We start from the raw sequence: 14,140 nt of genomic DNA, 5'->3' as shown, positions 1-14,140 counted from the left end.
CGCGCTAACTCGCTTCTTGTGGGTGCTCTTCCTAAATCACAGTGGAGAGGAAAAAATTCATTTTTTAAAGCATAAATATGACCATAAGCCACTACTGAAACGTCTCTTCAGATTCCAAAGTAACCTTTGGTGGTGTAATTTCACAGTAAGAGGAGCGTTTTCATGTTTAGGCCAAGAGGAAGGTGACAAAGATACTGATTAGGAAATTTGCAAGAAAAAGTCAATGTTCAGCACCCAGCAGTGAGGGGAAATCCCGGTGCAGGGGTGGCTACCAAACTAAATCTTCAGTACAGCCACTTCTCCTTGCAACACTTCACGTCCCTGTGTTCCCTGGGAGGTACTTGGACCCTTCACTGCAGTGCCTTTGTAACAAGGCAGGCAAGTTGGTTTTCTACCTAATTTTCCAAGCGCCTTATGCTGTGATGATGTATGTCCAGCTATTCTTTTTCTTTTCTTCTTCCACAAGCAACTTTTGAGCCATTTGGCTGATACAGGGTATAAGGAAGGATAGGAAAGAGGGGAGGCAAAGAGAGACTGCTGTGTAAGAGACTGAGGCTTTGTTGGTACCATTGCTCATAGTGCGTCTCTGTTCCGCCTGCTTTCAGACTGCCCGTTCCCAAGCTAGAAGATACAATTGGGAGATACCTGAATGCCCAGAAACCGCTTTTAAATGATGACCAGTTCAGGTATGGATAGACAAGATATGCATATTGCAGTACCATGTGCAGCTTCAAAGCCAGTTGTTTCACGTTAAAAACACGGATTGTGACAGCATTTTGACTCTTTCCTTGGTTGCTGTAGGAAGACCGAAGAACTTGCTCATCACTTTGAAAAAGGAGTTGGAAGAGAGCTCCATGAGCAACTGATTGCTCAAGACAATCAGAACAAGCATACCAGTTACATCTCAGGTATGTTGGCCCACTCCATGGAGGAGTCTGTAGATGACCCTGCTTGATAACAGCTCTTAATGCTACAAATAAAATAGGCTGAAGTTCTCTACTTCCTAAACTTGGCGTAACGTGCCGTGAATGCTGCCTGTGACTCTGCCTGGGCAGGTGCTGAGTCTCTGGTGGGAAGAACGTCCATCATCTAACTTGTGTGTACCAGAATTCTGGAGAGATGGATATCGAAGAAACGGTATTTTTTCATGAGTTACTGTATTGAAGTTTGAGCAAATGCACTTCTATCCTTGCTGTCTGTTGAGACTACCTATAAGGGTGTTAGCTACCACAAATCCTGTAGAAAGTACCAGAGCATTTCGTAAAATCTGCTGCTCAGTTTGTTATCTTTCCATCCATTTTGAACAACATCTGGGTCTTTAACTAGTGCCTTTATGGTGCTTGTCAGTGCTAACCAGCACGCTGCTTTTTGTCCGTGAACTGTGGGGTGTTTGTATTCGTTGTAGGCCTCATAGACCTGTTCCACTTGAAACTGGTTTCTGGAAGTATGTGTAGTTGCCTACACCCTGGACTTTGGAGTTCAAGGTTAAGAGGGTACGTGATGATGACAGATGTTTTAAAGCTGTAGGTGAATGCTGGTTACTCACCTGTGAGGACCTGGAATTAAAATTGCGACTTAGGTCCTTGAGGTACCCGTTGCCCTTTTACAACACAGCCAGAAGGTTCTACCTGAGACCAATCCAGGCTGAGAACAGTAACTTTTAATACATCAGCTGCCTTGAGATGAAGTTGGTGTGCACTTGCTGCCTTGGGCTGTGTCCAGGCAGTGTGCAATACCGGATCTTACTGAGTTTGAAGTTGTTAATGAAATAGAACCAATTTAAAGAATTCCTTTTCTGCCTGTGCCCCCTGGATTTTCATTGACTCACAGGTGAGTGTAAAGGTGTGACTCCTTTTTAGAGCTGTGATTGTTTCCCCTGGTTTTGGTGAGCAGACACAAACCCTTTGGGTCACTTGATGCTTCTTGATTTGCTGACAGACTGTCTAAAAGATCTGTGGGTATCAAGTGTAATTCTGCCTTCCAGTGTCTGTTCTGGGCCTGGGAGAGTAGGACCTGTGAGGTCCCCTTTAACCTCATCCCTTTTGCCAGCTTGAGAGACAAGTGGTGTATCGGTGCTCTTGCTCTGGTGTCAAGAGTTTTGCCCTGTGCTGATCATTTTAGTGGATAGGAAGAGGAAGGGGGTGGAAATGCAGGACACAAATGTAGATGGAGGAATGCTGCCGGGAATGAGGGAGGTACTGGATGAGAAATAAGGGTGGTTCTAAAGAGGTGCATGCCCTCAATGACAGTTGTAGAAATGGACAGCTTAAGGGTAGCTGAAGGCATGTTCCACTGCAGATGTGAGGTTTGCACCAAAATACAGCGCCTGGGAGCTGCGTTGTATGTCATGGGAGTTACCGATTATCACGAAGCCATAGAGAAAACATGGAAATTGGCCCAGTATGGATTGCTCCAAACACCGCGTTTTCACAGTTAGCCAACAGTCCCTTTCTTCCTAATTGGAGTTGGAGAATCTTTGGGGCTGGGGGAATTACTGCACGTGCCTGTTGTGTTTGTGTGCACTTCAGTAGATGCGTGTTCATGATCGCTCTTGGAGGCAGGGTGTTGACTGTGTGAGCTGCTGGTCTGACTCCGTAAGCTGCTTTTATGTTCTGACCTATTTCTCAACTCTCCATTTTCAGGTCCCTGGTTTGACATGTACCTAAAAGCCCGTGAACCTGTTGTTCTGAATTTTAATGCATTTATGTCTTTTAATCCTGATCCGAAATCGGAATACAACGATCAGCTCACGCGAGCTACGAATATGACTGTTTCTGCTTTACGTTTTCTGAAGACCTTCAGGGCTGGTTATCTTGAACCAGAGGTTTTTCACCTCAATCCTGAAAAAAGTGACACTCAGATCTTTAAACAAATCATCCGATTTGTGCCTTCATCGCTCTCTTGGTTTGGTGCCTACATGGTCAATGCGTACCCCCTCGATATGTCGCAGTACTTCAGGCTTTTCAACTCTACGCGGCTGCCTAAACTCAGCAGAGATGAGCTTTATACGGATGAAAAGGCAAAACATTTACTGGTGCTGAGAAACGGGAATTTTTATGTCTTTGATGTTATCGATAAAGACGGAAATACACTGAAACCTTCAGAAATACAAGCACACTTGAAATACATCCTTAGCGACGACAGTCCAGTCCCAGCCTTCCCTCTTGGCTACCTCTCCAGTGAAAACCGAGACACGTGGGCATCGCTGAGAAAGAATCTACTGGATAATGGCAATGAAGAAGCTCTTCAGAAAGTGGACTCTGCGGTGTTTTGTTTAAGTTTGGATGATTTTCCCATTAAAGACTTTGTGCACTTGTCCCACACTATGTTGCACGGAGATGGTGCTAACCGCTGGTATGACAAATCCTTTAATCTTATCATAGCTAAGGATGGCACTGCAGGAATTAATTTTGAACACTCCTGGGGAGATGGTGTGGCCGTGCTCAGGTTCCAGAATGAGGTTTTTAAAGATAGCACCACAGCACCAGCCGTCAGCCCCCAGTCCCAGCCTGCTTCAGTGGACTCTTCTAGAGCAGTGCAGAAACTTGACTTTAAGCTGAATGATGCCTTAAAAGCAGGAATTACCAAAGCCAAGCAGCAGTTTGACGCCACTGTAGAAGCACTGTCTCTTAATATGATGCAGTTCCACGAAGGGGGCAAGGACCTCCTAAAGCAGAAGAAGGTGAGCCCGGATGCTGTGGCTCAGCTTGCCTTCCAGATGGCTTTCCTGCGACAGTACAACCAGACTGTTGCTACCTACGAGTCTTGCAGTACTGCAGCTTTCAAGCATGGCCGTACAGAAACCATACGTCCTGCCTCGATCCACACAAAGAGGTGCTCGGAAGCGTTTGTCAGGGAACTGTTCAAACATAGCACGGAAGAGCTTCAGCAGTTGATAGTGGAGTGCTCAAAATACCATGGCCGTTTGACAAGAGAAGCTGCTATGGGTAAGTAGGAATACATCAGACGCTCTTGCACTAAAATGTCTATTGCGGTTGCTGTAAATGTTTACTTCACGACTAAATGATTTTAATGGCGGTCTAGTGTTAATGTAACCTGACAAAAAACAGCAGCAGAAGGCTGCAGTTTAAAATGCATTCCCTAAGACTCCTCTCTTGATGGAGAGAAATGCCTCTGGGCTTGTCACTTCACTGTTAACATGTTGGGAATTTTTCATACTTTAGTTTTTGTCCTTATAGCAGCGGGGTTGTTTGAAAATTTGATAAATTTTGCGTCTTGTACTCCCCAAGGCACCCAAGAACTTTGGCTTTATGTCTGAGGAGTTACTGTCTTAACCCTGCAGGCAATAAAGGCTTTAACAGCTTCCAGATCACACTGATTCTTTGGCTGTGCTAGCATTTTCTGAATGGTTTCTTCTGAATTATCCTTCCCAGAAGCATAACCTGGTGTACTGTTTCAGTAAAATTGACTCTTGAACATTACCCCATAGAGTCTTAAAATTTGCCTCCTTTAGTTGATGCAACATCTTCCTCTTTAGATTCATAAATGTTAGGAAAGCCTTTCTCTGCTGTAAACAACCTGGGTATGTTCAGATAAATAGTAATCAAAGAATACAGTGTATTACTAAATTGTCTGTTAACGGTGCACTTTTGTTCACTCTCACGGGTCCCGGTTGAGGCTCGCAGTAAAGCAGCAAGCTCTCATTCTCCAGGATATCCACATTAAAAGTGCAGCATGCCTGGGTTCTGAAAAATGATTCCTGCTAATATGAAAATAAACCCCAGTTCTGTAGACCTCCTCTGTGTGGATGAAAAACAAGGTGATGTCAAAATAAGTTTACTTCCCACAAAAATAAGTCATCTCTCTAATACTTGTTTTATTTTACCAGGTCAGGGATTTGACCGACATCTCTTCGGCTTGCGCCATTTAGCCTTGTCCAGAGGTATTGCACTGCCCGATTTCTATCAGGACCAAGCCTATGCTCGACTTAATCACAACATCATTTCTACCAGCACGTTGGTCAGCCCAGCTGTGCAGCTGGGAGGGTTTGGCCCCGTCGTGTCTGATGGCTTTGGGGTAGGCTATCAGGTTCACGATGATTGGATCGGTTGTAATGTTTCCTCTTACCCAGCTAGGAACGGTAAAGAATTCCTTCAGTGTGTATACAAGTCACTAGAAGATATCTTCAATGTTTTAAAGGGCAAGACAATCAGTAGTTAGACATAAAAATGTTGGAACACATTACAGCTGCAGTACAGAGTGCAGACTGACTGGCATACGAACTGGTGTCCAACGTGGCTGAGACCGCCCAGCTTAATTGGCTTCATTTATCTCCACTGAACTTGAGTCCTGTTAGATTCACTGTGAGTTTTTTATCTACTTAAAAAAATCAAGAACAGACCTTGAATGCATGTTTCAGGAAATACAAACATTCACAATGTCGAAGTGAACAGATCTGTCTGTTCCAACAGATCCATGTGCTCTTAAAACACCTTTAAAATGAAAAGCACTGTTACTGAGGGTATGAACTTGGAACATCCGAGTCTTCCGAGTGTTCATCCATAGTGTTCAGACAACAGCACTGTGATACCACTCTTAAATTGCTTGATTAAAAAGATATATGCAATCGTTTTAAATACGAAAGAGTGGTTACATTGGCACTCTTGCAGTAAGCTTGCTTACTAACTTGTCACACTTTTCTTTTTAAACTTGAATTGATATTGGAACTGATTGTGCCTCAACTGCTTGAAGCCTTTCCACTGTAACAGCTTTTTGAGGAACAAAAAATGAAGTGGGAGGCTTTAAGCAACCTGCAACCACCAATTGTGTCGTTACATTGACTGGAAAAGACTATATTTTAATAAAGCTATCTAGTAATAACCACAAGGCTCTTTTATTGCTGTATCACAACTATACAGTAGGAGTAGTCCCTTTATCAGGAGGTCATGTTTCTTACGAAGGTTGAGAAGAACACTACTGGAAGCATGCTGCTTGCTTTGCTCTGTAAACCTGTGCTCTTGTGCCTTAAAAAAATCACTGAGCTTTATCTTTTGGGTTTCTCAGTTTCCAAACACCCCTGACCGGGGAAAAGTAATCTCAGTGTTTTCCTGGTGCAGATGGAACTGGTGCAGACAGCTCCTTGTGTGCTCTTCACAGCTGGGCCTCTGCCAGCTACGACGTGGGTGGTAGCAGAAGGGGCAGGGGTCTGCCAGTCCAGAAGCCAAAGGCGCACAAAGCTGCTGGGTTACAACACAGGTGCCCTTTGCATGGGATACCTCTTTTTGCACAAAATTCGTTATGGTGTGTCTAACTTGAACTCCTCTGCCTTCTAAATGCTGATGTCTTCCACTCTGGTTTTCTTCTGGGAAGAGCAGTCTTTCTCTGGAGCTGAATACCTACTTGCCTTTACTCTTCCTTTGGATATCTCAGCTTCCAGGTTCTCCCAAGTGTCTTTGATCACAGTAAATGTGAGCAATACCATATCTTGAAGTACGAACTGCAAGTGCTAGAAAAGGCAGAGGCATGCATTAAATATGTAATCCCAATGGCTTATAAACTTTTCCTAGTCAGGGCTGTTTCCTCTGTAGCCTGCAATGTGTTCTGTTTTCCAGTTCAAAAGGAGTATTTTAAAGCTTACTTTAAAACATACCCTGATTGGGTTTGCTCATTTAAACAAAGGAAGGTGATCATCTGCGGGGGTGGTGGTGAAGGAAATAATACATCAGGAAAAAATATTCAGACCAAAAGTTTTTGAATGAGATTCACTAAAGAAGGTATTGGGGTGTTTGGTTTTTTAACGTGAGACCAGCTGGCAGGATTGTGAGCACGCTTGCCAAGAAGTAGAAAGTCGGCCTTGAACTTGAACGGAGTGAAGTTCACTAAATGACAAACAGATCTTCAGAAGATGTAAGAGCTACGTGTAAGCATCAATAGCAGCCAAACTTACTGAGAGTTCTCAGTAAACTCACCTCAGTGTCTGCTTGGAACTGTAGAGGAAGCTGTTAAAGACGTACCTTTTCTCTTGACCAGTGAGCACAGTCCCTTTACTAACACAGCCATTTCCTGATGACAGGAATGATGAGTGAAGAGACCTTACTTGCTTATGTGAGAAAATAAAACATGAGTACTTCTTGGCGATAGGCTATTAAAACTTTAAGGCAGTAAGTTGTCTAACTGGTTACTACTGATACAGTAGTTAAGCTACAGTCCATCACAAACACGTTTATATTTCCAAAGACAATATTAAGAAAATGGCACAGCTCAGTCAAGTGTATGTACTATTTTCAGTTTGTACTAAGGCCATCTCAGAAGTGCTCTGGGGAAAGTATTTTATTAGGATGTCCTGGGGACAGTAAGTACAACTTAGGTTTCCATTTGTGAAGTACAGCCATGTGAACAGCAACTCCAAGGAAAGTGCATCTCTGATGGCTACAGGTCCTTTGTCAATAGCATGTCAGGATTCATTAGGGGTAGGAACTTTAGCATTTTACAAATTTATGGGTAACTTCATAGATTCCAACAGATTCCTTTGTTTTTTCATCATAGTCATTCCAATCCTATGGGAAATAAGATTTCACAGTATTAGTCCTGAGGACAGAATGCAACAGCGTCTACAACACAGACAGAGATTCAAACTGAAACCAAGCCTTAGTCAAAATTTGCATCTTAGATTTCTGTGGAAAACCCTGTGCAGTCACTAAGTTCTGATACCTGAGAGAAGCAGGAGCACTGACCTGAAATTAGATGGGCTTCAGTCTCAGTGGTTGAACAGTGATATCTTTTTTCATATGTAGGCTAAAGCCTGTAGTAGCCAGGACGGCAACCACGGCAGATGAGGGGATTAGCTATCATTTACAATACCTAGTCAGGTGGGTAAGCAGACAAGCAGATCCCTGCCAAGTAGGATACCAGGGAACAGATTTGACCTTGAGATTGTTGCTCACAGCCAAGGAAGATTTGCAACGCTGGAGTCATTATCCTGAGCTTTGAAGGACAGTCTTTATATTACTTTTTAGTATCCTTGTACACAGGAAGAAGTGTAGGCACCTTCCTAGACATAGCAGTTCACTACTCTGAATAACCCAAATAATTTTGTACTCCATTTGCTCCTTGGAATTCCCAAGTGACTTAAAAAAAAAGTCACATTTCTACCGTCCTCAGCTGCTAAGCTCTCAAACGTGACTTCTAAAATGACACTGTTAGTGATGCTGGTTGTTAATAGTTGATTTAGTTTCCCCAGCTCTAACTATGACTTCCCTGTGCCTACATGAAACAGCAAAATTGTCTCGTGCACATGCAGTGTGTATTTTGGAGTAGTGACTTAGGGAAAGCAAGCTAGATAATTAGATTTACTATTGAAACCAAGACAACATACCTTTTCTAATAAGTTTATGTCATTGAAAGGTGTGCCAGATTCTGCACCTTCAGCAGCAAATCCTGCCTGCAAATAGATTTGCAGTAAGTTAAGAATAACTTGTACAATCATTAAAACAAGTTTAAACAAAGTAACTCAGAGAGACTTTTATTGTATTTCTTTGAAATTAGGTAGAAAGAATGGTCAGGCTCTTTCCTGATTAAGGGTCAGTATAAGGTTGTGACCCTGTTTGTGAACTGGGAAAATTCAATCTAAGCAACCACAGAGTACAATGAAAGAACACTGCTCCTCTGTTTTTCTTGCCAAAAGGTATTTCCAAGTATCCTAGATAATGTTAAACCTGAGTTTTTAAGTTTATGTAGCAGCATCCAATTGCTAATAGTTTTGTGTTCAGAATCCACACAGGCATTGTGTATAAAAAAGCTTCATAATAAACTTACACAAGAAAAAATAGGACGAAAATGTGGAAGAGATGTAATAATTTTGGCTTAACTATCGTAAGAACCCGAGATGCTCTAGAGAAGGAGCAGCCTGTGCTAGATTTAGGTAGAGAAGTGACTAGCAAGTTTTACATGAAAGGAGGCTCAGCGGGCTGAATGAACAGATCAGGATACCCAACACCATTTCAGAGGGGAGAGTTCTTCACTCGTAACTGCTGCTGTTTTTAATGACGTGAAGGAAAGGATAGCACTAGGAAGGAAGTAGTGTTTCACTGGGGCATAGCACAAGAGCAAGGTGTTCTGTTTTATCTTCTATAGAAAGAGCTCTCATTTTAGGGCTCACAGTTATCAAGCTGTAAATTAAATTTTACTAGTTTTAAAAGTAAATTAAAAAATCTCAGCCACCTCTGTAGCATACAGGAAGGTTTCTTACGTTGATGTTTCCAACTACGGAATTTTATTAAGAAGTGGCTAAAAAGCAAAGGTAGCTTCTTTCTGGTTTTCTGCAAGGGATCCACACTTGCATTGTTCATAAAAAAATCCCCACTAGCGCCAGCCAAACACTGAACTGGGTAAGACTGTGTGGAGTAAGCCACACGATAGAAACATATTTCAGGATTTGAATGGAAGGTTAAGCACTTGGGAGTTGAATAAACCACAGCGTGTGGCACACAACGGGAGACCTATCTGCAAGGCACAGTGTGAATGTGGCCTTTATATGATTGTCAGAAGCCCACCTCAAGGGAACTGCTAGGGCTGGAGAGGAAGATCAGCATCACGGGACAAAAATGCAGAGCTGCAGTATAGAAGAAACCTGAGAAAAAAAGCAAAGCAGCCCTGCTTTGCCACCTGGAGATATTCACCAGCCCTCCCAGGAAAAAGCAGCCATGTGACTAGAATGTCAAGCTTCTGTACCAGACACTCAGCAGGACTTGCAATCTCACAGCAGAGCCTCGTTTAATCTCTGCAGACGGGCGCTGGGCTATGCAGGGACTTGCCTACCCTCTGCTGACCGACGAAGAACCGACAGCTAAAGCATAAACGCCACAGAAACAGAAACGCCTTTTGACTTTACAGCACGGTGAACTGTCACACTTGTGTTACCAACGAAACTACTGGTTGTGCCACAAAGCAAAGAAGCTTAAGAAAGTTTAAGAGAAATTTTATAAAGAAACCTCTGTTTTTTTAGTTGAGGCATTCACTTGACGGACAAAGACAGGAAAGGAGCTGAACTATCCTCACGTAAAACAAAAACTTAACTATCAGATTAGCAGCAGCTGCACAGTAAACAAGGTAATTGGGGAAAAAAATCCATCTTTGCCCATTATTAGAACACACAAGCACCTAGTTTGAATTTTTGCTGCTCCTAGGTAGGGTGTTTATATCACAGAATCAAAGGGTACCTCCTCCTCTTCCAGACTCAAATAATTCTATTTTTTTTGGTGAAAACTACTAAAATTTAAATAAGACATACAAGCATTAAGCCACACTAAATTAACTTCAGGTGTGGTTGTATTATGTCTATCAAAAATACAAAGAAAATACAGTAATGCTATGGCCATACGGTAGGTTTGGTGCTAACTAAAAGCCAGATATAAGGGGGAGAAAGCAGGCTGGCTTGCATCATGTCAAATACAAAGCAGTTTATAGAACTGTGTGGAACTGCAGAAGTCTATGTATTTGCTCATTTAGGCACCAGAAAATTGACTGAAATATCTGCTAAGGGATTCAAGTGTACTCCCCAGTAGTGCGCACACTTTGAGATTATTAAATTAAAAGCTTTATCACAGATGTGAAGTCTTTGTTCTGCAGTTAAAACGGAGAGCTAGGATGTAGAGCTTTAAGCATCTCCTGCATTTTGTAGTCTGATAGCTTTTTCTTGAAGTGCAAGTTCCTAGGTCTGATTGCAAAGCCTTCAAACAGGAATAAACCAATAACCATTCTGTTCCTCAAAAACATAGGCTTTGCTTAAATAAGTAAACAAGACCTTCTGCAGCACACTGCAGTGGTGATTTTATTTATACTGAATTCGTTGTAGGATCAGCTTTTTCAGTCTGTTTCTTAGCACAGTGTCACAGTCTGAGGGAAGGATAAGACAGGTTTATATTTGTCTGTCTATTTACACCTAATCTGGCTGGAATAATAGGTTAAATATAGTAGGGAGTTAACTTGCATACAGCATGACCATGCACAAGCAAATGAGTCACTCAAGACTGGCTTGGCCCTGGAGAAATCCTTTAACTCTGAGCCTTGAGGTGTGCTTTGTGAGTCTTGAACTGCCGTTCATCTTCAGTCTTTGTTCAAGTTTCAAACAGAAGAATGCCAATATTCACTTCCTATGGCTTTGGCGATGTCAAACCGCAAAGAAAATTTGGTATTTTTTTTTTTTAGAGGCCATATACTGAAGACTGTTCATCATCTGAATTTCATTGACTCTGTAACATACCAAGAAGCAAAGTGGCGCTCTCCTGAACGCGGCTGTCTATGCACTCTCACAGTTCCCTTTTGGGAAAGACTTTCTTTTGCAATAACCTGAGTAATGAAGACCTTTCAAATGAATTCAAGGTGTGTTTAATTTTTTATTTTACTGGCACAAAGAATACCACAGTTCTCAGTGTTAGCTGCTCGCAGGGTTTTTTTGGAGACAAATGAAGTAAAAGAAAGAACTGCAGAGAGGTCAGAAAACTGGGGAGGTCTAGGACGTTCCAGGAAGAGCAGTACTGTTTCAAACTGTGTGTATTTTATCAGTCTATAGTCTGTAAGACTAGCTCTTAAAAACTGAGAAACAAATCACAAGAACTCACCTGTGGTTGAAAGTCAACCGGTTCCAGGCCTCGGCACTCGAACTCCACTATCGTTTTGAATTTCTCGCTGTCTTCAGCCTGTAATTGAGCCAGAACACCATCAGCGTTCATCTGGCAGACAGTGACAAGCAGTAGTCTAGGAATGAATTGCTTTTAAGGCAGTGCTATCAACTCTGATGTTCCAAATGACAGCAAAATCCTACAGCTCATTAAATAGGTGGTAATGAACTAGAATTTCTTGCTCTGCCACAAGTAAGCCTTCAAGAGGAAATACAGGCGTTGTACAATCGCCTCGAATTTGAGTCTCACAATTTTGTGTTTTGCTCATGAAATGTACCAGATTATTCTACGCTTCAGACTGTGCAGGAGCCTGTGTACAAGAGACAATTTTCTCTCTAAGGAGAATACCAGCTTTTTGTGATCTTGAAAAAGGAATGTGATGATAAAACAAAACCTCAAAGTACTATTAATTAATGCTTATTTGTCTTTCACTTGTTATATAAGAAACAAACTTACGTTGTAAGGTTTGATTGTCTGACTTAAAATATCTAAAAAAAAAAAGAAATCAGAAGTGTCAAAGTGAGTGGCATTACGTCACATTCAGTTTTACTCAGCACAAACCAAGCACTGACTCCTTTCACAGAAATTTCCTCATACAAAGTAAAAGAAAGTAACCAACCAGTTCCAGCGGCTGGCCCAGAAATGTAGAGTTCAGTTTTTCTCACTTTGCCTGAGAGGTTTACATTATAAAATATTCTTACGCTACCAATGCAAAAAAAAATACTGCATACTTTTGTAAAATGACATTAGGGATGTTAGTTTTGTTCATGCAGAAACCTGAACTCACCAGGAGGCCTTGCTGCCTGCTTCATGAGCATGAATACAAGCGTGTACCTGTTGTGAGCTCAAGCACCAGTGCACCTGGTGAATGCTCTTTACCAACAGTGTCAAGCAAAAACGTGGACTAAAGAATAAACTTAGGGAAGTGTAAAATGGATGATGCTTCTTACATTTCTAAGCACATACCAATGGAGTTCTCCCTGGAGCACAGCTTGCATTTCTGCACCATAGTGGCGCTTCCTCTGCCTCCTTTCAGGGGAGCACTGTCCTAAAAGCCATGACAAATGAGGCATCATTTTTAACTGCACTTTAGCTGAGCCACTGGTAAGCTCTGCAAAGGTGAAGTAGTAGTTAAAGACCACTGTTGTAGAAAACTTTTTGAAAATATTGCCATTAAAAGGATTTTTTTAAAACTAGAGAGATCTATAATTCAGAAGGTTGTGATTATCAAAGAATTATGTTCAAGAGTTAAAATAGTGAACAATGAATAGTTATGTCTTGTCCATATGAATAATGGTTATGTCTTGTCCATTATGTTTCATTAATTCCTCAAAATACATTCGTACCATTCAGTAGTATGCAACAAAAAGGGACGATCATTACCAAGAACAGAACCTTCTCTTATCCCTGACAAATTTTATCCTGCTTTTTCAGTTTCTAAATGCTAGTTTAGCACGCTCAACTCACCTTAAACTACCTAATTTTCTCCAAAAATATTACATCATCATCAGGAAATATGCTACAGGCACAACCCTATTCTGACATCACTTCAAAATTTGTTCTCAAATTGTAGTTTTACCAAAAGGCGGCTTTTCAAAGCAGATGTAAATAAATACTTTATCACCAACAGTCACCATTCCAATGGCATATTTCAATTAGCAGTCTCCAAATATTTTCTGATATGGAATATGACAGCATTTTCTGAATGCATATAGCTATTAGAATACTACCTCATCTGAAGTGCAAGTTGTGACATCCCTGATGGTAATAGGATTTGTGTGTACGAGGCATTTTTGTTCTGATGCAGGTTACAGCAGGGAAACATACCATCAACCGCAGATACTGCCACTTTTCAGAAACTTCACCGCAGTTCCCACACTTCAGCTGAAAAATAAACACAGATCAGAGAATTCAGCTGTCAATAATCAAGGATTTAAAAAAAAAAGCTGAAGGTGCTGATGTGAGCCCTCATGATCCCCACAGAGCTGAGGAGCCGGGGGCAGATTTCAGTTGCTGTCCATCCCGACAGCCGGTGAGCTGACGCGACCTGGCTGCAGAGGGACTGGACAGAAAACGTGTTACAAAGTAGGGCCATGAAATAACAGACGGGAATAGCGCATCGCGCCATTCACCTGGGTTACCGGTCAACAGATACTGGATTACCAACCACCTCACCCATGGAGGCACTGACCAACTCTTGAACTTAAAACGTGATTACTGCAAACTGATGTATAATGTCACGTACTAATGTATAATGTCTACGTATACGTGTACCATCGCACCTGCAGCTCCTGCCTGCACTATGTGGAAAAACCCCACGGGGGTGTTTCAGCGGAAGGATGTGTCCCCGCCGGACCAAGTTCTGGGCACCGAGAACAGCGTTTCCCTGACCCCAGACCCCTGAGGCCGCCCCCGCACCTTGAGGTACCAGCGGAAGTCCTCCCCCTCGGCCCGCAGCCGGGTGATGTTCTCCAGCGTGGCGCGCAGCTGCAGCCCGATCC

General features: G+C 42.2%; 2 protein-coding genes across 2 annotated transcripts; one reads left to right on the top strand and one right to left on the bottom strand.

Annotated features, from left to right (window-relative positions):
• Positions 1 to 579: 579 nt before the first annotated feature.
• Positions 580 to 5,181, top strand: CPT2 (carnitine palmitoyltransferase 2; the record flags this gene model as incomplete). Its single annotated transcript, XM_010190686.1, has 4 exons — positions 580 to 686; positions 802 to 908; positions 2,643 to 3,947; positions 4,850 to 5,181. Coding segments are annotated over 4 exons (1,851 nt in total), but the record flags the coding sequence as incomplete, so codon positions are not given.
• Positions 5,182 to 7,274: 2,093 nt separating this feature from the next.
• LOC104534474 (chromosome unknown open reading frame, human C1orf123) lies at positions 7,275 to 14,134 on the bottom strand. The gene is made up of 7 exons (XM_010190685.1): positions 14,058 to 14,134; positions 13,467 to 13,523; positions 12,606 to 12,687; positions 12,096 to 12,127; positions 11,580 to 11,657; positions 8,336 to 8,401; positions 7,275 to 7,517 (listed from the first exon to the last, which is right to left on the bottom strand). Exons 2-7 carry the CDS (start codon positions 13,467 to 13,469, stop codon positions 7,440 to 7,442), a joined length of 339 nt encoding a protein of 112 aa, XP_010188987.1. The 5' UTR covers positions 13,470 to 13,523; positions 14,058 to 14,134; the 3' UTR covers positions 7,275 to 7,439.
• Between the last annotated feature and the right edge of the window lie 6 nt (positions 14,135 to 14,140).

This window comes from Mesitornis unicolor, unplaced genomic scaffold, assembly GCF_000695765.1.
Source record: "Mesitornis unicolor isolate BGI_N332 unplaced genomic scaffold, ASM69576v1 scaffold46468, whole genome shotgun sequence".
In the NCBI taxonomy this organism is placed as follows: domain Eukaryota; kingdom Metazoa; phylum Chordata; class Aves; order Mesitornithiformes; family Mesitornithidae; genus Mesitornis; species Mesitornis unicolor.
The sequence above is the reverse complement of the archived record's forward strand: the minus strand, read 5'-3'. Positions and strand labels throughout refer to the sequence as shown.